This window comes from Myotis nattereri (genome assembly GCF_964212035.1).
Source record: "Myotis nattereri genome assembly, chromosome: 4".
In the NCBI taxonomy this organism is placed as follows: domain Eukaryota; kingdom Metazoa; phylum Chordata; class Mammalia; order Chiroptera; family Vespertilionidae; genus Myotis; species Myotis nattereri.
In genome coordinates, this window is record NC_138079.1 from 54,321,833 (window position 1) to 54,349,822 (window position 27,990).

Consider the following 27,990-nt stretch of genomic DNA (forward strand, 5'->3'; position numbering starts at 1 on the left):
GAGTTGTAGTTTTGCGGCTGCAGCGCAGGGAGGAAACCAAACTGCGATCCCCGCCCACCTCTTCCCTGCGGGAGGAAGCGGGCCCGGCGCCCGGGGGCTGGACTCCCAACTTCTCTCTGCGATGCTGCTGCTGTGCGTGTCGGTGGTCGCAGCCTCCGCGCTGGCAGCACCAGCTCCCGGGACTAACGGGGAGGAGCGGGGAGCTGCTCAGGAGCGGCCCGATGCGCCTAACGTGGTGCTAGTGGTGAGCGACTCCTTTGTAAGTACCGAGAGGGGCGGCAGGGGGCGGGGCGGGGGAGGGCGGGGCGGCGGGGGGCAGGGGGCTGGGGGCGGCGGGGCGGGGCGGCGGGGGGCAGGGGACTGGGGGCGGCGGGGCGGGGCGGGGGAGGGCGGGGCGGCGGGGGACGGGGGGCTGGGGGCGGGGCGGCGGGGCGGCGGGGCGGCGGGGCGGCGGGGGAGGGCGGGGCGGCGGGGGCGGGGCGGGGGAGGGCGGGGATCCGCTACCCGCCCACAGCCTTTCTTGTGCTTCAGGCTTTGGGGAGCAGAATCTGAAACTTGCAAACTTTTTACCCTGATGAAAAGTAAAAAGTGCATTTTCTCTTGAGGCCCCGTATACACACACGTACAGCACACCACATAGATATGCATATAATACATATAAAACAATGCTTTAGTGAATAACATGTGCTCTGATAGCGTCTTTGCAAACCTTTTGATTTTTTTATTGCTAGCCTCGATTCATTAAATTATTTTACCACTATTTATTATTTTTCATTTTACCACTATTAATGAACGATCAGTCTATAACCCGTTTGATTTAATAGTAGAGAAAATAACATTCTGCATCTCCACAAAAGCTTGTTAGTTTTCCAGCGGTCATTTCCCAATTCACCGCAAGTTTGCAGGAATTTGTGTTTGCGTGAGAATTGAAGAAAATGAACGTGTTGTTTTTTGTTGTTGTTTTTTGCCCAGGTATCTGATAATCCTGTTAGTGCTGATTTAAATTCATTAGCTGATATACTTTGATTCACTCCCTGATGATATTCCAGGGAAATTGTGTGAGTGTTGTGGAATCCTAAACTTGAACAGTTTTTGAAACTTTCCCCAAGCCATCAATCAACAGAATGTTACTATCAATATTACCTGATACTTAGTATTATTCCATGATTTTAAAACCAATGCCTGGACAGATGTTTGGTTACTAATTATGACATTTGTTCATTATCCCTGGGAGTTAGTGTGGTTACATAGAGAGTTGGTGTTAAGCTTGTCTGGTACTAGAGTGCTTTTCTTTTTTTTCCTTTTTTTAAATATATTTTTATTGATGTCAGAGAGGAAGGGAGAGGGAAAGAGAGAGAGAAACATCAATGATGAGAGAGAATCATTGATTGGCTGCCTCCTGCATGCTCCCCACTGGGGATCAAGCCTGAAACCTGGGCATATGCCCTGACCAGGAATCGAACCCGTGACCTCTTGGTTCCTGGGTCGATGCTCAACCGCTGAGCTACACCCGGCTGGGCTAGAGTGCTTTTCATCACCATTGTTGTATGGCCTTTCTCCTGGACTGACCCATGATGATTAAAGTTACATAATCTGGATATGCCCATCGGACTTGAGAATATTACTAAAGTAATCTTTATGGTTACCTAAACTTACGGAACTGGCAGTATTGGAGAGTAACATGTAAGAGAGTGCTCTTGAGATCAGAGGGAAAGGAAGGACGCAGGATTGTGCAGAGCAAAGTTGGGTCTTTTTGCTGTAGATATGGAGGCCTGGGTTGACTGTATGGGTAGTTCTCACACTAGTATGATACCTCAGAGCTAATTCCCGTCGGGGGAGGCGCCAGGCCTGTGTACCCGCATGTTGGATGGCCATTAGTTAGGGGCTGCTCCCAGGGTGGGGCATGGTCTTGGGCAAGGAAACTCTTTAGCAGAGGCAGTCTTCTGATTCTAAAAGGAAATATGGGTGGTGCATCACAACATACCCAGAAACTTCCATTGATGGCTGGGTCCTTCTCATTATTTAGGTCTCATACTTCCCAGAAAAACCTTCCCTGTCCACTCTATCTGGAGGAGGTCTCCCTTGTTATTCTGTGTCTCGGGTTTTTTTTTCAAAGCACATACCACAATTTGTAATTATTCATATTTTATTTTCCAGTATACTTTAGCCTCCCCCACCAGATTAAACTTGAAAGGCACCAGGGATTCTGTTTTATCTCCAGATTGTATCTCCTGATCTTTCATAGTCCCTGGCACACAGTAAATACTCAGTAAATACTGGTTCAATCAGTCCATCATCCTCCAAAAGAGCTTTTTCAGAAAGTCCTTTAATTTATTTACTATAGTCTAATGAATCTAAGTGGACCACTGCATTAAATTCTCTGGATTTTGAGCCAGATACTGATAACCCTTCTATACTTGTTTTTAGCTGTTGAGGATTTTAGGGTCATATTGAAGTCCTTTGATGTTTATAAGTTTTAAGGTTAAAATTAAAGGAAACAATTTTCTTGTTTCGTGATGCGATCGTTGTTAATTACATTTCTTCATTCCAGGATGGAAGGCTAACATTTTATCCAGGAAGTCAGGTAGTGAAACTTCCTTTTATCAACTTCATGAAAGCACATGGCACTTCCTTTCTGAATGCCTACACAAATTCTCCAATCTGCTGCCCATCACGTGCAGGTATGAACATGCTTAATATTAATGGAAGAAAGTGGCCCGACACTGAAAATGATTTTACAATTTAAAATTATTCCCAAAAGTAGTATAGCAAGTAATATTTGGCATTTAATAAAAACATTTTAAGTGTTTTGGGTTTTAAGGTATGTATTGGGTATTGGGGTTAGATTTTCTAATTTATTTTTCCAGAATAGGAATTTTTATCATTTAAAAGGGTGTTTAGTTCATGTGTTACTATTTCATTTCTTAATGATTGAGTGACTAAGAATCTTTTGACCAAGCAAATGAGGAAATATTCATATTTCTTGGAAGAGTTATATTTCCAAGGAAGTTTTTCAGTAAGAGTACAAGGAGTTGGGTGGGGACTTCAGAGTATACCATAAAGTAGTTAGAACTTGTCATAAATCAGGTTTATCTGAAGTTTTCCATGTTATTTCAGATTACATCTCTTCAGGCTCAATTCACTTCTATCCCAATCTAATCATTTTATTATAGTAACTTAACAAATAGGTATGATTTTAATGGCAAAACTTGTTTCTGTGACATTAAGCCATGAATAACTGGGAAATGGGGAAAACACTGCCATTCTTATACTATATCTTTTGTCTCTTCTCTGACGGTTGTTTTCCTCATTCTAATACATGATTGGTTGCTTTGGAACTCATAAATAGCATTCAACAATTTGTTTTTGACTGTAAGTTCCCAGCATGATATTCTCTGCGATTTGAGTCACAAGTTTCTTTGCCTACATTTTCAGTACTATCAACTATATAATCACCAATGATTAAAGGAATCCTGAACTATATTATAAATTACATTTCAATGATGAAGGGCCAGATATGTTAAAAAACAGTGTTGTTACTTTTTTACATATCCAGAACATATTTAACTAAAAATTTACATGTTTTCACTCCTCTCCCCCGCACCCCTCCTCCCCCACCATCCTCAACACCCACTTCTGGCAACCATAGGCAGTTGAATTTGGTTCTTTTTAGATTCCACATATATGTGAGATGGTACAGTATTCAGTACTTTACCTAACTTACTTCATTTACTATAATGCCCTCAAGGTGCATCCATTGTCGCAAAAAGGCAGGATTTCCTGATCTTTTATAGCTGAATATTAGATAGATAGATAGATAGATAGATAGATAGATAGATGATAGATAGATAGATAGATAGATAGATAGATAGATATCACATTGATTTTATTCATCTCTTGATGGGCACTTAGGTTGTTTCTGTCTTGGCTATTGAAAATAATGCAGTGATCGTGGGGGTGCAGGTATTTCTCTGAGCTAGTGACTTAATTTGCTCCAGATGTATACCCAGAAGTGGAGTTGTTGGATTGATTATATGATTTTTCTGGTGTAATTTTTTTAGGAACCTCCATAGTAACTTCCTCAGTTTTCCATAGGGGTTTCACCAATTTAGATTCCCATCTCCATGCATGAGGGTTTTCTGGGTATTCTTTTCTCCATATCCTAGCCAATACTTGTTATCTCTTGTCTTTTGATAGTAACCATTCTAACAGGCACAAGGTAATATCTCATTGTAGTTTTGATTTGCATTTCCATCATGATTAGTAATATTGAAAATGTTTTCATGTACCTGTTGGCCATTTCTAAGTTTTCAATAGAAAAATGTTTATTCAGATCCTCTGCCCATTTTGTAATCAGTGTGTTTTTTTGTTTGTTTCTTGTTTTTTGCTATTGAGTTGTATGAGTTCTTTATATTTTTTGAATATTGACCCCTATTCAACAGATGATTTAAAAATAATTTTTCCCAATCCTGGGTTGCCTTTTCATTTTATTGATGGTTTTCTTTGCTGAACAGAAGCTTTTAATTTTATATAGTCCCATTTATTTATTTCAGCTTTTCTTGCCTTTGCTTTTGGTGTCAAATCCAAAAACTTACTGTCAAGATCAGTGTCAAGGACCTTACCTACTATGTTTTCTAGAAATTTCATAGTTTCAGGCTTTATGTCCATGTGTTTAATCCATTTTGAGTTGATTTTTGTGTATGGTGTAAGATAAAGGTTCACTTTCCCCAACACCATTTATTGAAAAGACTAGCCCTTCCCCATTGTATATTTTTGGCTCCTTTGTCATAAATTAATTGATGAAATATGCATGGGTTTATTTCTGGGCTCTCTATTCTGTTTCATTGATCTATGTGTCTGTTCCATAACAATAACATACTAGTTTGATGATTATAGATTTGTAATATAGTTTGAAATCAGGAAGTGTAATGCCTCTAACTTTGTTCTTCTTTCTCAAGATTGCTGTGGCTATTCGGGGTCTTATATGGTTGCATACAAATTTCAGAACTGTTTATTCCAGTGGTTCTCAACCTTCCTAATGCCGCGGCCCTTTAATACAGTTCCTCATGTTGTGGTGACCCCCAACCATAAATTATTTTCGTTGCTACTTCATAACTGTAATTTTGCTACTGTTATGAATCATAATGTAAATATCTGATATGCAGGATGTATTTTCATTATTACAAATTGAACATAATTAAAGCATAGTGATTAATCACAAAAACAAAATGTAATTATATATGTGTTTTCCGATGGTCTTAGGCGACCCCTGTGAAAGGGTCGTTCGACCCCCAAAGGGGTCGCGACCCATAGGTTGAGAACCACTGGTTTATTCTATTTCTGTGAAAAATGCCATTGAAGTTTTGATAGGTATTGCATTGAATCTGTAGATTGTTTCAGATAGTGTGGGCATTATAAGAATATTTCTTTCAGTCCATGAGCACATATTATCTTTCCATTTATTTGTGTCTTCTTCAATTTCTTTAAACCATATTTTGCAGTTTTTAATGTACATATCTTTCACCTCCTTGGTTAAATTTATTTCTAGGTATTTTATTCTTTTTGATGCAATTATAAATGGTATTTTTTTCTTAATTTTTCTTTCTGACAATCCATTGATTTGTGGATTTTAAACCATCTTTATATTCCTGGAATAAAGTCCAGTTGATCATGGTGTATGATCCTTTTAATGTACTGTTGAATTCAGTTTGCTAATATTTTGTTGAGAATTTTTGCATCTCTGTTCATCAGGGATATTGGCCTGTAATATTTTTTTGTATTGTTCTTGTATGGTTTTAGTACAAGGGTAATGCTGGCCTCGTAAAATGAGTTTGGAAGTGTTCCCTCTTTTTTTTTTTTTTTGAAGAGTTTGAAAATGACTGGTATTCTCTTTTTAAGTTTTGTTCCTGGACTTTTCTTTGTTGTGAGGTTTTTTATTACTGAGTCAATTTCATTACTCATAATTGGGCTGTTCAGATTTTCTATTTCTTCATGATTCAGTATTGTTTGGTTGTATGTTTCTAGGAATTTTTCCATTTCTTCTAGGTTATCAAATTTCTTGGCATATAACTTCATTGTAGTCTCTTATAATCCTTTGTATTTGTGTGGTATCAGATGTAACATCTACCTTTAATTTCTAATAGTATTTATTTCAGTCCTTTCTTTTTCTAGGAAAGTCTAGCTAAGGTTTATTTTGTTTGTCTTTTTAAAAACCAACTCTTAGTTTTATCAGTCTTTCCAGTCTGTATTTCATTTATTTCAACTCTGATCTTTGTTATTCCTTTCTCTTACTAACTTTGGGCTTTTTTTTTTTTTTTCTAGTTCTTAAAGATATACAGTTATTGTTTATTTGAGCTCTTTCTTTTTTCTTAATGTTCATCATTATGGCCGAAACCGGTTTGGCTCAGTGGATAGAGCGTCGGCCTGCGGACTGAAAGGTCCTGGGTTTGATTCCGGTCAAGAGCATGTACCTGGGTTGCGGGCACATCCCCAGTAGGAGATGTGCAGGAGGCAGCTGATCGATGTTTCTCTCTCATCGATGTTTCTAACTCTCTATCTCTCTCCCTTCCTCTCTGTAAAAAAATCAATAAAATATATTTTTTAAAAAAATGTTCATCATTATGAAATTCCTTCATACTAGTAGAACTACTTTTTATGCATCCCATTAATTTTGGAATGTTGTATTTTCATTTCAATTGTTTAAAGATATATTTTGACTTCTCTTTTGATGTTTTCTTTGACCCATTGGTTGTTCAGTAGCATGTTGCTTAATTTCCACATATTTATGAATTTTCCAGTTTTCTTTATTGTAGTCAGAAAATTGCTTGATATGATTTCAATCTTCTTAAATATATTAAGACTTGTTTTGTAGCCTCAGATATGATCTATCCTGAAATGTTCCATGTGTACTTGAGAAGAATATATTTTTTCTGTTGCTTTTGAGTGGAATGTTCTTTAAATGTCTGTTAAGTGTATCTGGTATTACAGGTAGTTTAAGTCCAGTGTTTCCTTACTGATTTTCTATCTGTTGTTGAAAGTGGGGTATTGCAGTACCCTAGTACGATTGTATTGCTGTCTGTTTTTCTCTTTAGGTCTGTTAATATTTGAAGAAGGATTTATTGAATAAATAGTTGTAGAAAATGAGATAATTAATCATGAACTACTTAGTGATTATTTTGTGATTGAAAGATGACTCTAGAATCAGACAGGCCTTATATTTAATTCCAGCTGTATTTACCTTAAGCAACTTAAACTATAAGCATTAGAGACTCACCTGTAAAATGGAAATAGTAACTCCTTGCAGAGTTTCCGAGGTAATCAGAAATGTTAGGTGAAGCATCTAATGCAGATATGTTTTATTCCAGAGCACGCGCTCTAAACTAGTAGACTCTATTCTCTCTTGCAGTAATTGTCTTAATAGTTAACACAATTTTTTAAGCTTACACTGATCTCTATTTCTTCTTTTCCCTCCAGCAATGTGGAGTGGCCTCTTCACTCACTTAACAGAATCTTGGAATAACTTTAAGGGCCTAGATCCAAATTATACAACATGGATGGATATCATGGAGAAGCACGGTTACCAAACACAAAAATTTGGAAAGCTGGACTATACTTCAGGACATCATTCCATTAGGTAAAAAATAAAACAAAAAATAGTCCTCATAGGCTTTTCTCTGCTAGATCACAAAAATGTACCCTTTTTGACTTTTTAAAAATTTCTCTAATAAGGTAAAATTAAATCTCTTAATCCCTCAATTGTGTTAATTGGTTAAAACATTAGCTTTCTTTAATCTTCCTAAAATATTAAATTTGCTAATATGCTGATAATTTTTTCTTAAATATTAAAGGTCATTAAGATATCTATTAATTTGTTTAGCCCATGGTTTATTTTTACTGAAATTTTGTTATATAATGGCTACTTTATTAATTACTTTACAGTTTTCTTGCTACTTGTTTTTGTGAGTTCATTCTAATGTGAGTCTATTATAACTTCCTTTTTTTTTTCTTTCATTTTACTAAGTTCTCAAAACCAGGTAGTCAAGCCTGGTTGATAATAGTAGAGATCTAGAAACAGATTAACTACTTTTGAATTCTAGTTTCTCTGTCTACTACTAACCTGTGGTAGTATAATCTTGGAAACATTATCTAAGCTCAGGAACTTTAATTTCTTTGTTGTAAGGATAAAATGAAATAATATATGCAGAAAAGAGCTAACACAGTAGGTCCGAAACTTGTAACCTTAGAAAGACCTGCTTTCAAAGTTGGCCTTTGGCTGACATCTGGAAACTTGAATTTCAGGAGTGTTCTATATTCCCTAACTGATCAAATGAATTACTGTGTACCTAGAGTGTTTGTACAATGTGGTTCATTCTGAACACTGATTTCGCTCTGGGAGTCTGCAGTTTTGGTATGTTCTCGGCAGAGGGTGTCTACATAATCAGCCACAATGACAACTTGGGTATTAAGTCTCTAATGAGCTTTCCGATAGACAACACTTTACACATATTGTCGTAAACAGATGCTGGATGAATTAGGTGTGTCCTTTGTGACTCCACTTGGCAACTTATACCTTGTTTCCTGTGGAATTACCCTAAGCATATTTTCCCTTTGCTGCTATTGCATTGTGTCCTTTTGCTGTAATAAATCATAAGTGAGTAAAACTCTTTGCTGGCCCCATGAGTCCTCCTAGTGAACTTAGGTGTAATCTTCGGGTCTCCCAACACTGTGACTCCTGGCACAAATTTATGTTAAGACCTCAGAGCAGTACCTCTTGCCTAACAGGTGCTAATTGAGGGCTATGGTAAATATAGTCGTGATGAGGATGATGCTAATGACTACAATAAGAGCCAGAGAAATATATTCAATAAAAGTAATAGAACATGTCATGAGATAAATAGTGTTCCCCAAAAATTCACATCCACCTGAAGTTTCAGAATGTGACCTTATGTGGAAACAGATCCAGTTTGTAGATTCAATTGGAGGTGAAATCATCCTGGATTTAGAGTGAATCCTAGTCCTATCAGAAGAGGGAAGGACACACACAGAGAAGACGGTGCGGAGACAAGAGACATATTTGGAAGTGATCGCATCTAAACTCAAAGAATGCTAAAAGATCACAAGCCAAAGAATGCTAAAGCTTGCCAAGAGTTACCAGGGGCTAGGAAGAAGCAAGGGGATATTCTTTCCTAGAACCTATGAGCTACGGTTCTCAACAGGCACACTGGTATGCTGCAAGAATTTTTAAAGCATGCAATACTTGACTACTTACTCATGGGCACTGGCCTGTTCTCCCTTAGATTATCAAATTTTAAGAAATGACAACAGCCAACCCAACAATAGCCATCTGGTGTGAATGAATCAAAAGTGTACCTACTTTTTGTCAGTTGGACAAATAATGTATTTTTTGGTGTGCTGCAGAATTTCTAGCCTCCAGAACTGGGAGGGAATAAATTTCTGTTGTCTTAATCTACGCCATTTGTAGTAGTTTGTTAGAGCAGCCCAAGGAAACTAATACAATGACTTTTGGGTAAACAGATACTAAAATAATCTAGAAGGACTAAGTAGAGCAGGTCTTCCAATAATGTCCTTTTGTTAAACTCCTCATTTCATCATGATGTTGATGAGATGCCATAGGAACATAATGCTTTTTTGTATCAATTGGCCAGTGGTAAAACTGGTTTTGTTTTATGTCATTTCACTAAAGTCACAGAAACCATCAATGATGTTAAGGGAGGACTTAACTGTATTAATCTTGCTCTCTGGTTAATGTTAAATTTCTTTCCTTCTCTGTCTCCCAAAATCTACAAGATATCAAGACTGGAATCCCAGAAGTAATCCTGATTCCTTTTCCCCACCACTGTCTTCTAATCCATCACCAAATATTGTCAGCTCTACTTCTTAAATATTTCTCCAGTTTATTCACTTCTCATTATCTCCACCAAGTACTATCATCTCTTGCCTAAACTACTGAAATGGCCTTCCAACTTTTCTTCTGACTAATTTTCTATAAGGCAGTCAGAGTGATCTTTTTAAAATATACATTTGATCAAATGACTTGCCTGCTTAAAATTTTTCAATGGTTTTTATCTTGGCAGGTTGGCTAAAATCCCAAATCCACAACATTGTTTATAAGACCCTACAATAACCTAGCCCCTGCCTACCTCCAGTCTCATTTAGAACCACTCACTTTCTCCCTCAGTGTGTATTTGGTCTTCCTTTAATCCTTTAAAATTCGTTTGACTACCTCTGGACAGTTGACAAGATAGTTCTTCCGTGCAAAATGCTCTTCCCCTACTCTGCCTGGCTAGCACAGCAGAAAGAAAGGGTGGGAAGGGAGGTAAGTGTGGTGGGAGGAGTATAGGCTTTGAATCTGTCAGAACTGTTAGATGCCCAGCTGCCTGCCTATCCTCCTTGTGGCCTTAAGTTACTTGACTTCTCTAAGTGTTGGTGTTCTTATCTGTAACTGGAACTAATAATACCCACCTCATTGGATAACTGCCATTTTAAAAGGAATTAATAAGATTATATTTAAAAATTAAATGAGATAATACAAAACAGTTCCTGGCACAAAGTAAGCATTTAATCAAGGTAAAATAGTGTTGTTATAGAAATGGCTTAACCAGAATTGTAGTTTAATACTTACATAACTTTTTCTTTTTCTAAAGTTCATTACATTGCTGTTATTTTATTGTTTCACAAATTTATCTTTAAAATACTCCTTTTTATAAAATAAGGCTAATCCAAAGTAAAATGCAACTATTCATTTTATCTTATTTGAAATTCTTCCTCTTTGTTCCTTCAATCAATCCAATAATAAAAAGAATCTGGACTTGAACTCCCTGTTATCATAATTCTGTGTGAAATGGTTAAAATATGATCTGAATGTTATTCTTCTTGTGATAATAATGCTTGGAGGAGGCAAGGACCCTGCCTTTTCATTGCTTTATTCCCATCGCCAGTAGTGCTAGTGCATTATAGGCACACAATTAAATGTTTGTTGAATGAGTAAATGGAATAAAGTTACATTGTCTACCTATGGCTTAATACTTGATTAGCATTGATGTTCTATTTAACCCAGGATCATAGCACCCGTCCATTATTACTGTTTTGTATATATCTTCAACTAATGGAATATATCCTGTTTTTCAGTTTTTTAATATTTTAAGTATCCTTAATTTTCCTAAGGTCTTTCTCATGTGAAATTCTAAAATTAGAAAAAGGAAAAGTTGGTATTTCAGAGGTCAGAGATGGTTTTTAGAATAATAATAGGTTGCAGCATATTTTCATTGTGCTCACTCTCCCACCAGAGCTTAGGAAATTGAAATAAATAATCAGGACTCTACTTACATGGGTACTGTATGTACCCACACAGTCATATGGCCGACAAGTAGATCAAGGTTTCTGCTAATATATTTATTGAACCACCTACTATGTACCAGACACTATTTTTAGATGATGGGAATATAGTAGTAATCAAAACACAAAAATCTCCACCCTCATGGAAGTTACATTCTTGTGGCATTAGAAGAGAATTTAAACAAGCTACTGTCTTATCATTCCTAGCTAAAAGTTTAAAACCTAAAATCCAATTCTTTTTTATTTCATCTTACCATCATTGTAATTATATATGTTCTCAATTCATATAGCTTATGTTTTCCTCACACAAATTCACAAGAGGCGATTTTAATCCCCTCAAACAAATGAAAAAATAAAAGACCTACTTGCAGAGTGAGAGGATGGCTTTGGAAAAACTCTTAAGCGAGAGCTTCTAGCAAAAGGAATCAAATCATAGGCTGCTAACAACACTCTTCCTATCCCTGTCAGGCCCGCAGACCAACAGGATCACAGGCTTTGTAAATAAAACCGAAGAGAACAAGAGGAGAGGGAGAGAAGTCAAGAACAGCAACCACAGGGCCCTCTCTCGGTCCTCAGAACTCTGCAGGCTAGGGAATAAGTCTGTGTTTACCTAACCATATCCACTATTATTTTATAATCTGATATCATCTATAACTTTAGGTCAGTTTTGTCCATATTGAGGATGATTTAATTTTATTCTTTCCCTTACAGTGGAGAAAGACATCCATTCCTTTGGTCATTTTAGAAGCTCTTTTAGACCCTCTTCCCACCCACCTACACACCTTATTATCTTTATTGATATTCAGTATCTAGAACAGCTTGCATAATTCTGGGTGCAATCTCAGCATGATATTTTATGAGTGGAAGAGCCTGCTGTTGGTTTTGTTTAGTTTTGTTATTCCAGAACTCCCTTCTGATGACTAGCAAATTCTTGGCAGAAGCAGCTTCTGGGGCTGTCTTCAGATTGCTGTCTACCATGACTCCTACTCAGGTTCCTGTAGCACGAGTGATAGTTCTGTGCCTACAAACTCATTCCAATTCTTGGATTTTTTTTCCATTTAATTACTAAAGTTTAATTTATGATGTTTAGCTGCCCATAATGGAGTTTATCTCCTACTTTTACCAGTGTTAGCCATTTGAGGATATTAAATTTCCTTCTGGCTAATCTGTTTTTTTCTAGATTTCCTAATTAACTTTTAAAATAACTATTGCAGAAGGAGATATAGAGGAAGGAAGATTATAGGGATTGAATAAATTCTTTTAAAAATTGACTAAAAGTAACCTCCCATGACTGTAGAGAGATATCTGGGTTTACCAGTTGGAAGATACTGAAGGGTGGAATGTGAATTTTTTGTATTTTTTAGGATCGGCCTGAAAATAAACCTGAATGTGACTGTTTCAGGGACAAGACAATTTAAATTTTGTAATTAAACCTTAAAGAGGTTTCAATTCCTATAAAATCATGATAGATATTATTTAGCTCTGTAAAATTTTAGTTACAGTTAATGAAGACCAAAATGAGAAAGCTTAATATTGGTTGGACATTCAGCTTATGAAAGACCCTTAAGTTTAAATTGTTGAAAATTTAAGGTCTCTTTACTTGGAAAACATATCTTCAAATTGAAATTCCTGTAATATACATACTTTAGTCTGAGATCATATAAAACCCCATCTAACTAAATTTTTTTCCTTATAATTCTCATTATTTTACCCAGTACTTTTTTTGTATATGAAAGCTCCAATCAGAACCCAGGTTTTTCAATCTTTGAAAGATGCCTTTTATAAATCCAAACCCTTCCCCTGTAACCTTGTATAGACTCTTAAAAGTGCCCTTTTTCTCTGGAGAAAATGCCAACAGTATTTATAGTAGTAGAATAAAGTTACTTAAGGTGTCAGGCCTCAGAAGAAATGGACCATTATGACAGCAAAACTGTCTCAGAATATTTACACAAAGTTGCTTGGATCTCCCCCAAATTAGCACTTTCTCTATTTTTAGTTGGACTGCTATTTCTGTAAATTGATTTTTTTCTAGCAGTTCTGGGTAAATTTTTTTTTTAATTTCCACTTCAATCCCCATGCACTCTTGGTGAGAATGCAGATTAATGCAGCCCCTATGGAAAACAGTACTGAAATTTCTCAAAAAAATTAAAAAATGGAACTGCCTTATGACCCAGCAATTCCATTTCTGGGTATATATCCAAAGAAACCCAAAACACTAACCTGAAAGAATATATGCACCCGTATGTTCAATGCAGCATTTACAATAGCCAAACTATGAAAGCAACCCCAGTGCCCATCAATAGATGAGTGGATAAAATAGTTGTGGTACATCTACACAATGGAATATTACACTGCAGTAAAAAAGAAGGAATTCTTATCATTTGCCACAGCATGGATGGAACTAGAGAGCATTATGCTAAGCGAAATAAGCCAGTCAGAGAAAGATAAATATTGCATGATCTCACTCATTTGTGGAATATAATGAAGAACATAAACTGATGAACAAAAACAGATCCAGAGACAGAGAAGCATCGATCAGACCGTCAAACCTCAGAGGGAAGGTAGGGGAGGGTGGGGGTAAGGGGAAGAGATCAACCAAAGGACTTGTATGTATGCATATAAGCCTAACCAATGGACACAGACACCAGGGGTGAGGGCATGAGTTAGGGGAGTGGGGGGACATAGTGGGGATAAGGACACATATGTAATACTTTAATCAATAAAAATAAATAAATAAAATAAAATATGGTAATTTAATATATGCCCAAAAATAATTAAAACTTACCATTTGTATATGAACTTACAAATAAGTTATATTAAAAACAAGATTAATCTTACCTAATAATAGACAAACATGTAAATTGACTATACCTTTGCCACACTAACCAGGCAATCAGGAGAGTATGCAAATTAGCCCAACAGAGATGGCGGTTAATTTGCATACATAGGCCCCAAGCGGCGGAGCGAAGCCTGATGGTCCTGGGGCCGGCTCCAGCTGGAGCCCAGCCAGAGCGAAGGCCTGGGTCCTGGGTGCCAAAGGCAAACCGGTGCCAGCAGCCAAGGGAAGGGGAATCTCTTCGTGCAACATGCCTCTAGTAAATACATAAAACATTAAAAAAAAAACCATTTGTGACAATATGGGTGGGCCTAGAGGATATTAAGCTAAGTGAAATAAGTCAGAGACAGACAAATACCTTATGACTTCACCTATGTGGTATTCAAAGAACAATATAAATGAACAAGCAAAATAGAAACAGACTCATAGATACGGAGAACACACTGATGATTGCCAGAGGGGAGGGTGGTAAGGGGACTGGGTGAAAAAAGTGAAGGGATTGAGAAGTGCAGATTGGCAGTTACAAAATAGTCATGGGCATGTAAAGTACAGCATAGGGAATACAGTCAATAATCTTACCTAATAATAGACAAACATGTAAATTGACCGTCCCTCCGCTACGCTCACCAGCCAATCCGGAGAGTATGCAAATTAATCCAACAAAGATGGCAGTTAATTTGCATATGTAGGGACGAAGCGGCAAAGTGAAGACTGAAGGCTCCAGCCGGAGCAGCAAAGACTAAAGACTCCGGCCGGAGGAGCGAAGGCCTGGGTCCTGGGTGCGGGAGGAAAACCAGTGCCGGCAGCCAGGGGAAGAGAATGCCTATTGCACGAATCTCTTCGTGTAACAGGCCTCTAGTATTATAATAACTATGTGTGGTGCCAGGTGGGTACTGGCAATATCAGGGGGAACACTTTATAAAGTATATGATTGTAAAGTATACTTTGTAAAGTGTATGAGTTCAGTATTATTTCATATTAGTCATGATTTATAACTTGTTTCTCTCATTGGCTCTTAGTCTTTTCTCACTTACATCATTTCCTACCATAACGTTGACCTGCATGACCCTTTTTTATTCAAGCTCTATCTCCTTTGTTGTGACTTTTACTCAACTCATGGATAATTGCCAGTTGCCGGACTTTGCTTCCCAAATTCAAATTTTGTAAATAAGAATGATAGGCCCAACTCATATTTCATCCCAGAGCCCATCAAAATTGCTGACCAGGTGAAGGACCTAAGGATGTGGTCCTTAGGTGAGTGCCCACCCCCAACCAGTTGACAGGACAGAGGAGTTCAATCCTACACAATACAATGCGGTCATTTGGGTCCCCCTTTACCAAGAGCTATAGACATGGTGACATGTCTTATGCAGTGACGTCTTGGCAAATTCTTAATGACAGATTTACTGGGGAACAATCTACCTGCTTTATCTTTCAGATTTGATGGAATTTTGTCCCGGTTATATTTTCTGTATGATATTAAAAAACAAAAACTTACAAAAATCTTAAATGTTAGAGTTGTTCCAGTTGTATGTTAAATTGAGAGTATAAAAGAAATCTTCCCCTTTTTTGATATAAAAGTAGTGAATAGATTTACTAGTAAACCATTAGAGTTAGTCATAGCCAAACTATTTTATCACAGTTGCTTTTTCCACAAGGTAGAATAAGGCCCTTTTTTAAAAAAAAGTATAGTGTTAGAAGGGTTTTATGCCTGAGTAGATACAAGGTGGTAATATCGTTTTGGTAGTTAAGAAGTCACCTCAAACTCCTGCCTAGAACTCTTACAGAATTTAGGCACATGGTAAGCATTCCACAAATTTTTCTTGACATGAATAAAAAAGGCTGCCTTTGTTTAAGTAAGCCTAACCTGCAGTAAACATTTCTGTTAAGGGCTATAATCATGTCAGAATTTGAAGTTATAAATATTGATGCTCCCATAGTCATGAATTCACTAGAAGACTAGAAATGGCTAGGTTGGAGTTCACAACCTAAGTCCATTAAATCCCTCCATACCCACCACCACACTCATGCAAAATAAAACTTTTTGCTTAAAATGTATTTGCTGTTATTATATAGTATTTTGCATTATGTAATTGCATAAATATTTATAACAAATATATAACAAAATATATAATCAGTATAATTAATGTATAACTAATGTATAATGTGTTAAGTATAATAATATTATAAAGTATATTGATATTATAAAAATATTATCCTATATAATAAAAGCCCAGTGACTGAATGGCAGAACGACTTACTGAGAAACCAATGCTATATTATTTTCATAGTTATGATAAATTTTATAGAATTTACTATTTAGGGCTTTCTATATGCTAGATAGAGTTGATTAGAAACTGTTAGATATAATTCCACCAGAATCCTACTTTTCATTATATTTATCAAAATATATTGCATACCTGCTAAAAAATTATATTTTTATTGTGGCTGCTTACATTTCTTGTCTTCAAAAGGCAGATAACAGTTCTATTTTAGCTCATCTATGGGCCATCAGTCATTTTAAGTAGTTTGAAATTCCCCTAATATGGGGGTTTATGTTTTGATATAAAATATTCTTTGGTTCTACATTGTTATCTGACTTTTTAAAAACTATTCTCTTAATGGATAGGTTACTTCACAGGGGCTTGCCTCAATCGAAACTTATAAAAACAAGCTTCTTAGAAATGTCCATGACTGCTTCCTAAACAATTATGCCAGCTAAGTATTCTTACACATGTATTGAGAGCAAGTAGTAGTAACTATTGCTACTTAGCTTTCCAAGTAGTTAGATAAAACAGACTAAATATTTAGAAAAATTGAATTGATTGAATCATTTATCTTTTATATCAGCTAATAAAAGTATATTTAGTTTCAAATGGATAAGAAATTTGTATCACTATTAGTTTAGACAGCTTAGATCATAGTTAAAATTGTTCTTATAATGAGAAGGATAAAGCTAGAAACAATTTAAAACATTAAACTTCATAAACACATAAGGTACACCTGGGAGGTAGGATTTTAAAAATATAAAGATTTAGTGGCAGGAGAAAATTATAGTAGCTTTGGCTAGAAATACTCTCTATCTCCTTCTAACAACAACAAAAAGACAAAATGCTAGAAAATTAAAAAGTTATAGGAATCCAAAACATCTTTTATTTTACTAAATATCTTATTATAAAAAAAGTAACCTTTCTAAATAAGCTAAGTTTTAAAGAACACATAGATGAATGAATATCTTATTCTTTTTTTTTCTTGGTTTTTGAATTTGTAATGCTCAATAACTTTATTAGTGAGATCTATTAATCTGAACATTTACAAGACTGAGTCTAAAAATTGTTTTTCATGCCATGCCCAATCTCAGAGAAAAGATTTCAACAAATATCAAGTGTAACATTTGCTCTAAGCTTTTTAGAGATATTTTTATCTGGTTAAGAAAGGGTTCTTTTACTCTTACTTTGTAGCAGTTTTCCCATGCATGGATGGGTATTGTATCTCCTTTTTTTGTTAATAAGGTGAAATATGTTGATTCAATTTCAAATGTTAAACCAAAGTTTCCTTTGTCAAGTTAAAAAAAAAAAAGAAAATCATTTTCCATGTTGCTTTCTTATGTTTATGCTTAGTTTTTAAAGCTTTATACATACCTTACAGCATACCTGTCTTTTTGACTCCCCAGCAATCGTGTGGAGGCATGGACAAGGGATGTCCCTTTTTTACTCAGACAAGAAGGCAGACCTATGGTTAATCTTATCCCTAACAAGACTAAAGTAAGAGTGATGGAAGGGGACTGGAAGACTACAGACACAGCAGTAAGCTGGTTAAGAAACGCAGCAGTTAATCACACTCAACCATTTGTCCTATATTTGGGATTAAATTTACCACACCCTTATCCTTCACCATCTTCAGGAGAGAATTTTGGATCGTCAACATTTCACACATCTCTTTATTGGCTTAAGAAAGTAAGTACACTACGTGTGCTCAAAACTAGAAGTTAACATTCTATCTGTATGTCACTGGTATTTACGCACAGTTTCTTTTATTATCACTTTTAAAGAAAAACTTAAATATTGAGTATTCTCATTAAATCATATTGACCAATAGCTGGTTGACAAAAGCTGAAGGGGCAATTTTATAGAAATAAGATAAGTGTTAAAACTTAGAAACCTACTGCTGAATTGAATACATTTGCACATAATATGTCTATTAAAAGAGAAACTGAAAGATGTTCTCTAAGTGCAGGCAATATTCACTGTGCACAGTTCAGGATCGAAAAAAATGACCCTGCCAGATGAAACTGCTCAAAGAGATCTTCATAATCAACTGGGAGAGTGACCATTTTTTCTAGGACTCAACTCATTTGTCAAAACATTTAAAACTCTCTTATTTGGGGTTAAAAATGTATAGGGAAATGAAAAACAGTGAAATCAATATTTATTCAATGCATTGTAACTAGAAACATTGAGAATTAAAGTGTTTGCCTTTTTGTTAAAAAAAAACAAACATATCAAGAGTAGTTTGAACAGTGCTTGCCTTCTCATTGTATAATTTAGATACGAGCAAACATCTTCTCTATATCGTGGCATATTGTCAGATTCATAACTAAATTTGGATTGCCTTCCAACATCTTCCCCTTTGCTCTTTCAATGCTGTGATCTATTTCTGAGAGTTCCTTTCCTGTGACGATTTTTGCCACTGTCACTACCGCTAGGACGTTTGTCCTTTCTTTGCAAGGACCTTCCTCATTTACATCAATGAGTGTGTGTTCACTGAGTTCCTCGGACTGCCTGTCTAGCAGTGTCAGCCTTCCCACGCCAGCTATTTCTTCTATGACTTCCAGTGGTACCACTTTTTATTAATTTATTGTACATTCATCTTTGTTAACCAACTCCCTCTTTTGATTATCCATTTCTATGCACTGTCCCATGGATTTCTCACTAAGAGGCAGGGAGGCAGCACAACTGCACAGTGTGCTGTCTGTGTGTGTGGATAAAAGACGTGCAGTGATCAGTCAGTGACAGGCTTTGAAAGAAATGGTCTGATTAGTCCCTGATACACATCTTTCATTCATATAGTGATTTGTAGACTAAGTAGCTAGCAGCACATGACTGAAGGTTTGTACTGTATGCACTGATTCACAGTTAATATCTATAGTAACTAAAATTTGAATCCCGTTATTGGGAGACTGGTGTCTCACTAAACTGTGGTAACTGCAATCTGTGTATATCTGAACCCTGCAGAGGGAGGACTGTCTGTGTTTTGAAACATGTCTTCTTAAATCGAATTTAAGTTGCTTAAGCAACTCTAATCAGAAACACTATTTAGTGCACCCTATTTTAAAGGAAATACTGTCCAAGTTGCAAATACATCATGTCTTCTTAAAAAGTTCTAACTGGCTCCATCTTTAAAAAAAAGTCGTCTGGAGTTAGTACTAGCCTAATGAAATGAGTCAAATAACTTTTAAATAAATAGTAAGTAGATATTTGAATTTTTTTAAGTTACTTAAATATATGACTTAAATCTTAATCATTTTCACCAAAACTGTAAGCATTTATATATATGAAAAAGTTGTATTTGTTTATCAGATATTTTGCTATCTCACTAGATACTGCCATTTTTACTAGTGAACTATTAGAGAAAAGAAGTCTACAATCTTAGGGTGTTAATCTGAAATTTGAAGTGATTATACAACTATCTTAAAGTTCTCAGACCCTTTTTCTGTAATAGAATACTGTCTAATATAGCTCATGTCATTTTCATTGACATGTATAATTTTTAAAATAATTTTCATCTCACTATATATAGATATTAATATATCTGTTTTATTATTAGTGGGAATATTGACAATTTGTTTCTAATTTATTTGTTTTACTATTTTCAGTACATGATTCATAATCATTCTTTTCTATTATCCTGAATAATTAAAGTATGTATGTCTAGTTCACCACACATACTTGGTGGATGAGAGGAACATTACTACTTTGTTTTTCTCCCCTTTTTAGGTGTCTTATGATGCCATCAAAATCCCAAAGTGGTCGCCTCTGTCAGAAATGCACCCTATAGATTATTACTCTTCTTACACAAAAAACTGCACTGGAAAGTTTACAGAAAGAGAAATTAAGAATATTAGAGCATTTTATTATGCTATGTGTGCTGAGACAGATGCCATGCTTGGTAGGTGGTATAATAATTAGCAATTACATGAAAAAAAAGTATAATATTTTGCCAACAAACCATGATTATGCTAGTTGGTGACTTGAATGAATATCCTGAGATGATTTCTTATATCAGTTGCTTAGATATTTCAAACTTAGGATTATAAGACTCACATATAAAAATTGGATAATTTGCATTATTAATAGTAGAATAAAAGCCTTTTCTATTTTAATTATTTATAAATTAATAAATGCTTAGATTTTTTCATATGCAAAGAAAAGGTCATAGAAGGCTATACAATCTGCTTGAAACAAAACCTTTTACCAGCTTTAATCAGTAATCAGTACAGGCATACCTCTTTTTATTGTGCTTCACAGATAACATTTTTACAAATTAAAGGGAAGACCCTCCACCATCAAAAAGATTACAACTTTATTGTGATACTCGTTTTATTGTGCTGATCTGGAACCAAACCCTAAACATTTCTGCAGTTTGCCCATATTCAGCCAGACACAGATACACGTGTGACAGGTCATTGTAAGGCAGCGTAGGTTGTAGGAGCTTAGACAGTGTAGTTGTAGCATCTTGTGACTTTGCCCAGACTGATAGCTGCAGAACAAATCCGTTCTCCCAGGCCCCTCAGAGCAAACTTACCTAAAGGCCAAGGCAGCTTCCCCAAGTGTATTCTGGTACAGAATCAGTTTGAAGTTCCTTCTCTAATTCAGATCAAAACCAAACCTGTCTCTATAAGGTGATTGTCAAGAAAGTGTTTTGCCTACTCACTTGTAGAGTTATGGCGGTTTCCAGTTCATGTGGAGAAACCCTGGTTTAAAAAAAAAATACACCTTTTTATAACAAGTTCTTTTCACAATACAGTATCATTTATTCTGCTGCACATTGGAGTAGAATGTAATTGCATTAGTGAAGTATGGGTAGCACCTTTTCTGTACAAAGTAAACTTGAGGTGTGAACAAGTGAATGGCTGTTTCTTAAAAAGCGTTTATTGGGAAAATTTTAAAAAGTATAAAACAGAAAGCAAAACAGCCATATGGATAAATCATTTATAATTAGTATTAAGAGTCTAAAGGACCTTCCAATTGCTTACTCTAAAATACAAGATTTTGAGTCAGTTTCTTTAATCCTTAAATCCACACAAATGTTGAATTATATCTATATAATTTCTGATGTTAGTGATAGTCACCCATTTGCACCTTGGAAATCTCTTTTGAATGTTTGCTGCTATCCATTCTTCCATGTCTACTAAAGTGAAATAGGATGTAATGTTGCTGCAGGGAGTGTGGGAATACAACTCTTGAAGTCTCTTCAGGCAAAAAAAAAAAAAAGGCAGCAGCTCACTTCAAGTTACAAAGGTTATGAAATATATTGTATCCTTGTTAAATCTCTAACTGATTTTGTTACCAAAGAGTATTTATGGTATTACTGTTCACAATGCTTGTTCAACAAACATTTAGTGACCCCTAGTAATCAGGCACTGTTGGGCACTGGGAGTATTAAGTTGAATATTATAAAAACAGTCATGTATTAATTAAAAACCCTTTAGGCATGTACTCTACCCGAGGGCCTTATATTCACTGTTCCCTCTCCCTGGGATGCCTTCCCTTTGCTTTTTACATAGCTGACAGCTATTGTCAGTCTTTAGCTGGCAGCTCAGGGATATCTTCCCAACCACTCTAAGTTAGTATACCAGCCCCATCATCCTACTTACTCTTGTTTGCTTACATCATAACTTTTAATTATTTTGTTGATTTACTTGTCTACTGTCCATTTCCCTTGAAGAATATGAGCTTCATGAAGGCAGGGACATTCAGTCTTATTCAACGTTGTATTTTTAAGTGCCTAGCTTTGCAACCATAGTGCCTGCCACATGGTAAGAACTCAGTAAACATTTACCAGCAATGATAATATATTGTTGTAACTACAGTAAGGTACTACTTTTTTATATTTGTAGTCTTGGAGGACAGAGTGATTCACTCTACCTGGGGGAGTGGGGACTGCTTCACCAGGGGGGAAAGGCTTGAGCTGGGTCAGAAAGGAAGAATGGCAATTTAGCAAGTAGATGGTGGAAGAAAAGGCATTCAATAATAGAAGGCAGAATATGTCCAGAGGCAAGAAAGTCTAAACTATTATTAGTTCAGGGAATTCTAAGTTGGGAGGGTTGTGAAAGTTACAGGTGTTAGGGGAAGCTGAGGGGACTGAGCTTGGAGGGTGGACAGGGGCTTTGTGTGTTGTACTAAAGAATTAAACAATAGAACACTGTGGAAAAGGTATAAACTGGGTGTGACATGATCAGATATTTTAGAAAGCTATCCACCAGAATGGTACAAGGAATACTGTGGAAAGGAAGCAGGAGTGCAAGCAAGATCAGTTAAATTACAGTTGTCCAGATAAAAGATCCTGATTGTCTGAACTCTGTAAATAACTCCATGGAGCCCTGGTCTCAGTTCTGACTGGACCTCTGAATCACCTGTGATTGTTTTTGGTGTGTGTGTGTGTGTGTGTGTGTGTGTGTGTGTGTGTGTGTGTTTAAAAATAAAACAGAGAACCCTGTATCCCAGATAAAGGAACTGCCAGAATAGGGATGACTCCTCTCTCTGGACTGTGCCTTGCTGTAATTCTTAATTATAATGAGGAGGAAGTTTCAGGACACTAAGAAACAGGGACTGGTCAGAGAATGTTACTGTCCAGGTATTCCCCTTCCAAGAATATGCTACATCACATTCATATACTATCTATACTACTTCAGTCCTTCTTCAACAATGGAATTCCGTAACCCTCCACCACCTTCATGGGCACGATCTGGAGATTGGGGATTTAGGAAAAGGGTTGCAGGGAAGAGGAGTTCTGACCCCTCTTACCTCCTCCCATTGGGGAGTAATTATGGGTCAGTGTGATATCAATTCTTTCACTATTTGACATATATAGAGTGCTGATATCCAGACCTGTCTTTTTTTCATTACAGTCACTAAAGGGAAAAATTTCCCCCTATTCTCTAATCCTATATAATAAAGAGCTAATATGCTAATTAGACCGAACAGCAGAACGACTGTCCATATGACCTTCTGGACAAAGCCGGGGCTTCGAGGGCCGAGGCAGCAGCCAGGGCGGCTGCGAGGGCCCACCCTTACACAAACTTCATGCATCAGGCCTCTAGTAGAGACATAAAAAGCATGCCAGTGTGATCTTCAAATAAAGAAACTATACTATAGGTATTATATTTTCTCCTTCCTCTCTCGTCTGTCCACTGAGGAACAGGCACATGAAACAGTATTACTTAGGAGCAGTAGATAATATTCAGATGTTAAGTAGCATCCTGACAAACTCTTACTAGAGTTGTGATGAGCTTATTATGATAGAATAAAGCATTAACTAATTAAGATTTATCTTGATTATATTGTAGGTGAAATTATTTTGGCTCTTCGCCAGTTAAATCTTCTTGAGAAAACTATTGTCATATACACCTCAGACCATGGAGAGCTGGCCATGGAACATCGTCAGTTTTATAAAATGAGTATGTACGAAGCTAGTGCCCATGTTCCACTCTTGATAATGGGACCGGGAATTGAGGCCAACCTACAAATACCAGATGTGGTTTCTCTTGTGGATATTTACCCTACTATGCTTGGTAAGTAATGTAAGTCGATAAATATTTATTTGTAATAATGCTGGAGCATGAGTAAGCAAAGTAGTCAGAGGCCCTGCTGACTTGTTTATAATCTTGAGCAACTCCTCTGTGAGTCAATCCATATCTGAAATATGAGGATAATATTCCTCAGGTTCCTTTGGCCTTTACTCCCTTGTAGTCATTTTTCCTTCCAGAGATTCACAATCAGGATATGACTATCAAATAAGCCACTTAAGATATTCAGGTTCATAATTTCATAGATACGATTGTTTAATTTCTAGCAATACAGATATACTACTTATTACTTTCTATGTTTTATTAGAAGTATTTAATTAGACCTAAAAACACAGAACATTGAAACCAGAAAAAAGGTGGAGAGGGCAACTACAGACTCATTTTGGAACTATCCTGAGTACCTGGCCATAATTAATAATTTTTCTATAGGAAAAAGATAGTTTGAATTTTAAAAAGACACCTTAGAAGCAATTTTTACATTATGTTATATTATAAATACCTCTCTTTTTACTACCTCTTTTTAAGTTAGACATTTTTGTGCTATTGTTTATATGCCTATATTTGATGAGGAAAAAAATAAATTAGTTTTCCTCAAATCAGTATAATCTGGGATTTATCAACATATGTTCTGCAAAATACTATTTCTCAAGGTACTACTTGGGGGTAAAAAAAGTTTTGTCATCAAATAACTTTGGGACACATGGAATACTATATGCCACCTCTGAAGGTTTATGATATGTATCAGCAATAAATTTACATTTACAGTAAATTCACCTATGTAATTTTAACCATTGTTTGCAAACATGTGTGACTAATAAACCCCTTCTTATATAGGTGTTATTAGTATCTCATGGAACAAATGTGAGAAACAACTGTGATTATTTAATCATTCAGAAATAAAGGACTGATGATATAAATTAATATTTGTTAGGGGTTTCCTGTGTGCCAGGTACTGGTCTCTGAATTTTATATAAATTATCATATTGAAACCTAAAATAAGCCTATGAAATGCAGGTATTATTATTATTCCCTTTACAAATGAGGAAACTAAGATTCAAAGTAGTTAACATGCCCAGGCATGGTTATTGGAATAAGCACTTGGATGCAGGCAAAATACTTATAAAATACATATACAGCCTCTGTGACCTTTAGTGATGTCATTAATGAATGTCCAACTGATAAAAAATGAGTTATTTTAAAAGATTGTATTATTTGTGTTATAGACATTGCTGGGATTCCTTTGCCTCAGAACATAAGTGGATACTCTTTGTTGCCATTATCATCAGAAATGTTTGAGAATGAACATAAATTTAAAAGCCTACATCCACCCTGGATTCTGAGTGAATTCCATGGATGCAATGTGAATGCGTCCACCTACATGCTTCGAACTAACCAGTGGAAGTATATAGCCTACTCTGATGGTGCTTCAGTATCTCCTCAACTATTCGGTAAATTTGTTCATATATTTCATAAGTGTAGTATGATGTGTGATGAGCTGACCTACATAGTGTTGCCTAACAGATCCAGTAATTATTGTTACATGAATATCTGCTGCTTCTCATGATGGGACAGTCTACAAAAGATTTCCCATGAGAGGTGCAGATCCTTTGCAAATCACCATCTGTATTCCAGAGCTAGTGCCCTAAAGCTTTTGATCTGAGACTCAAGATCGAAACCACTGTTTTTCTCTGATCAAGGTGTCTTCTGATACTCATGGTTATCTTTCCCAGTCAGTAGTTAACACCCTCTCATTATACCATGCTTTCAGCTGTTCTAGAGGATTATTACCTATCTACACTAATAAAAGAGAAAAATGGTAATTGGCATACGGCGCTACCCTTTTCATTGGCTAATCAGGGCTATATGCAAATTAACTGCCAACTAAGATGGCAGTTAACTGCCAACAAAGATGGCGGCTAATTTGCATATGTAGACACAATGCAGGGAGGCGGAAGGGAAAGCAGGAAGAAGCCCCCTGCCACTGACAGTGATCGGAAACCCTGGGGCCGCCTTTGCCCTGCCCCCCAGCCATGATCGGAGAATCAGGCGCCTTTGCCGCCCTGGCCAGTGATAGCAGGAAGTAGGGTTGGAGCCAGCGATGGGAGCTGGGCACGGTCGAAGCTGGCAGTCCTGGGAGCTAGGGGTCCCTTGCCTGGGCCTAAAGCGGAGCCCACCATCGCGGGGCTGCTGCAGCTGCGGGTCCCCGCTGCCCGGGCCAGACGCCTAGGCCAGAGGCATTAGGCCTGGGCAGGGGCAGAGCGGGAGATCACAGGGAGCTGCGAGTCCCCTGCCCAGGCCTAATGCCTTGGCCAGAGGCGTTAGGCCTGGGCAGGGGCAGAGCGGGAGATCGCGGGGAGCTGGGCAGGGGCAGAGCGGGAGATCGCGGGGAGCTGGGAGTCCCCTGCCCAGGCCTAATGCCTCGGCCAGAGGCGTTAGGCCTGGGCAGGGGCGGAGCCTGCAACTGCGGGGAGCTGGGGATCCCCTGCCCAGGCCTGACACCTCTGCCGGAGGCCTCAGGCCTGGGCAAGGGACAGGCTGGGCTGAGGGACACTACCCCCCCCACACACACCCAGTGCATGAATTTCGTGCACCGGGCCCCTAGTCTATATATATAAAAGCCTAAGTGACTGGTCGACCGTTTGACTGGTTGACCGGTTGCTATGACACACTGACCACCAGGGGCAGATGCTCAATGCAGGAGCTGCCCCCTGGTGGTCAGTGCGCTCCAACAGCAGGAGCATCACACAGCTAACCGATGGGTGCCAGATGCCGGGCTCACGAGCGCAGCTGTGGTTGCATGAGCCTCTCCCGCCTCCGTGGCAGCACTACCAACTGGCAGTCTGACACCCCCCAAGGGGTCCTGGATTTCAAGAGGGCACAGGCCAGGCTGAGGGACCCCACTGGTATCTTAGAGAGCTTTACAACACTACTAGATGATAGCATAATCCTGCAAAATGCCTCCTAGCTTCACTATTTTGTGAATTAATTTTAAAGCAGCATTATTAGAATTAAGGTTTTATTTATCCCTTGCCTCCTTTTTGCATATACTATTTGCAAATGCCATTATTAATATTCATTTCTCCCTACATTTCCTTCCTTGTTACAAATGTCAAAATTATTAACTCAAAATAATTCTTTAGTTTGTGTTATTGATATGGGACAATAAAAGCATACTATTTTTTTTTCTCGGCCTGTCAAAGTAAGCAAGGCATCAAAGTCTGGAAGAATTAGAGCTAAGCCAGCTCACTAGTGATAAGGATTTGCTGTTTATGCCATCAAAGGATGGATAAGAAAAACATGGGATAGTGGGACAATGGTAGGAAGATAATTTGAACAAACATTCAGAGAGGTGTTTAACTTTTGGTATATTATTTACCACTTATACTGGCCATAATTGTACTATATATACTAAGAGGAACAGAAAATAAAAATAAATTCTAAAACATCATCTGTCACAGAGTAATGGCATTCTAAAAAATGTTCTTGTTTCAGGTAATTCTTTTGACAGGTATTTAATTTTTTTCTTTCAGATATTACCTCAGATCCAGATGAACTAACAAATATTGCTACAAAGTTTCCAGAAATTACTTATTCTTTGGATCAGAAGCTTCGTTCCATTATAAACTACCCTAAAGTTTCTGCTTCTGTCCACCAATATAATAAAGAGCAGTTTATCAAGTGGAAACAAAGTATAGGGCAAAACTATTCAAATGTTATAGCAAATCTTAGGTGGCATCAAGACTGGCTGAAAGAACCGAGAAAGTATGAAAGTGCAATTGATCAGTGGCTTAAAACCCACACTCCTCCAAAAAATATCTCAACAAAAATAAGAAAATAATGTTCTGGAGCTATATAGAAATATGTTAAAAGATAGTGATTAATTATGTGTTTTACATGTTAGTTTTAAATGTAAACTTTCATTATAGGTATTTTTACTTGTAAAGAATGTATATTATTTTAAATAAAAAATCATTATAGAATTATAGTATAT

At 37.0% G+C, this 27,990-nt stretch overlaps 1 protein-coding gene across 1 annotated transcript; it reads left to right on the forward strand.

The window, feature by feature from the left end:
- The first annotated feature begins 25 nt into the window (after nucleotides 1-25).
- Nucleotides 26-27,982, forward strand: ARSK (arylsulfatase family member K). Its single transcript, XM_081089611.1, has 8 exons — nucleotides 26-259; nucleotides 2,552-2,681; nucleotides 7,474-7,633; nucleotides 17,865-18,147; nucleotides 20,188-20,359; nucleotides 23,760-23,984; nucleotides 25,223-25,447; nucleotides 27,530-27,982. The coding sequence occupies exons 1-8, from the start codon at nucleotides 122-124 to the stop codon at nucleotides 27,835-27,837; spliced, it is 1,641 nt and encodes a 546-aa protein (XP_080945737.1). The 5' UTR covers nucleotides 26-121; the 3' UTR covers nucleotides 27,838-27,982.
- The last annotated feature ends 8 nt before the right edge of the window (nucleotides 27,983-27,990 follow it).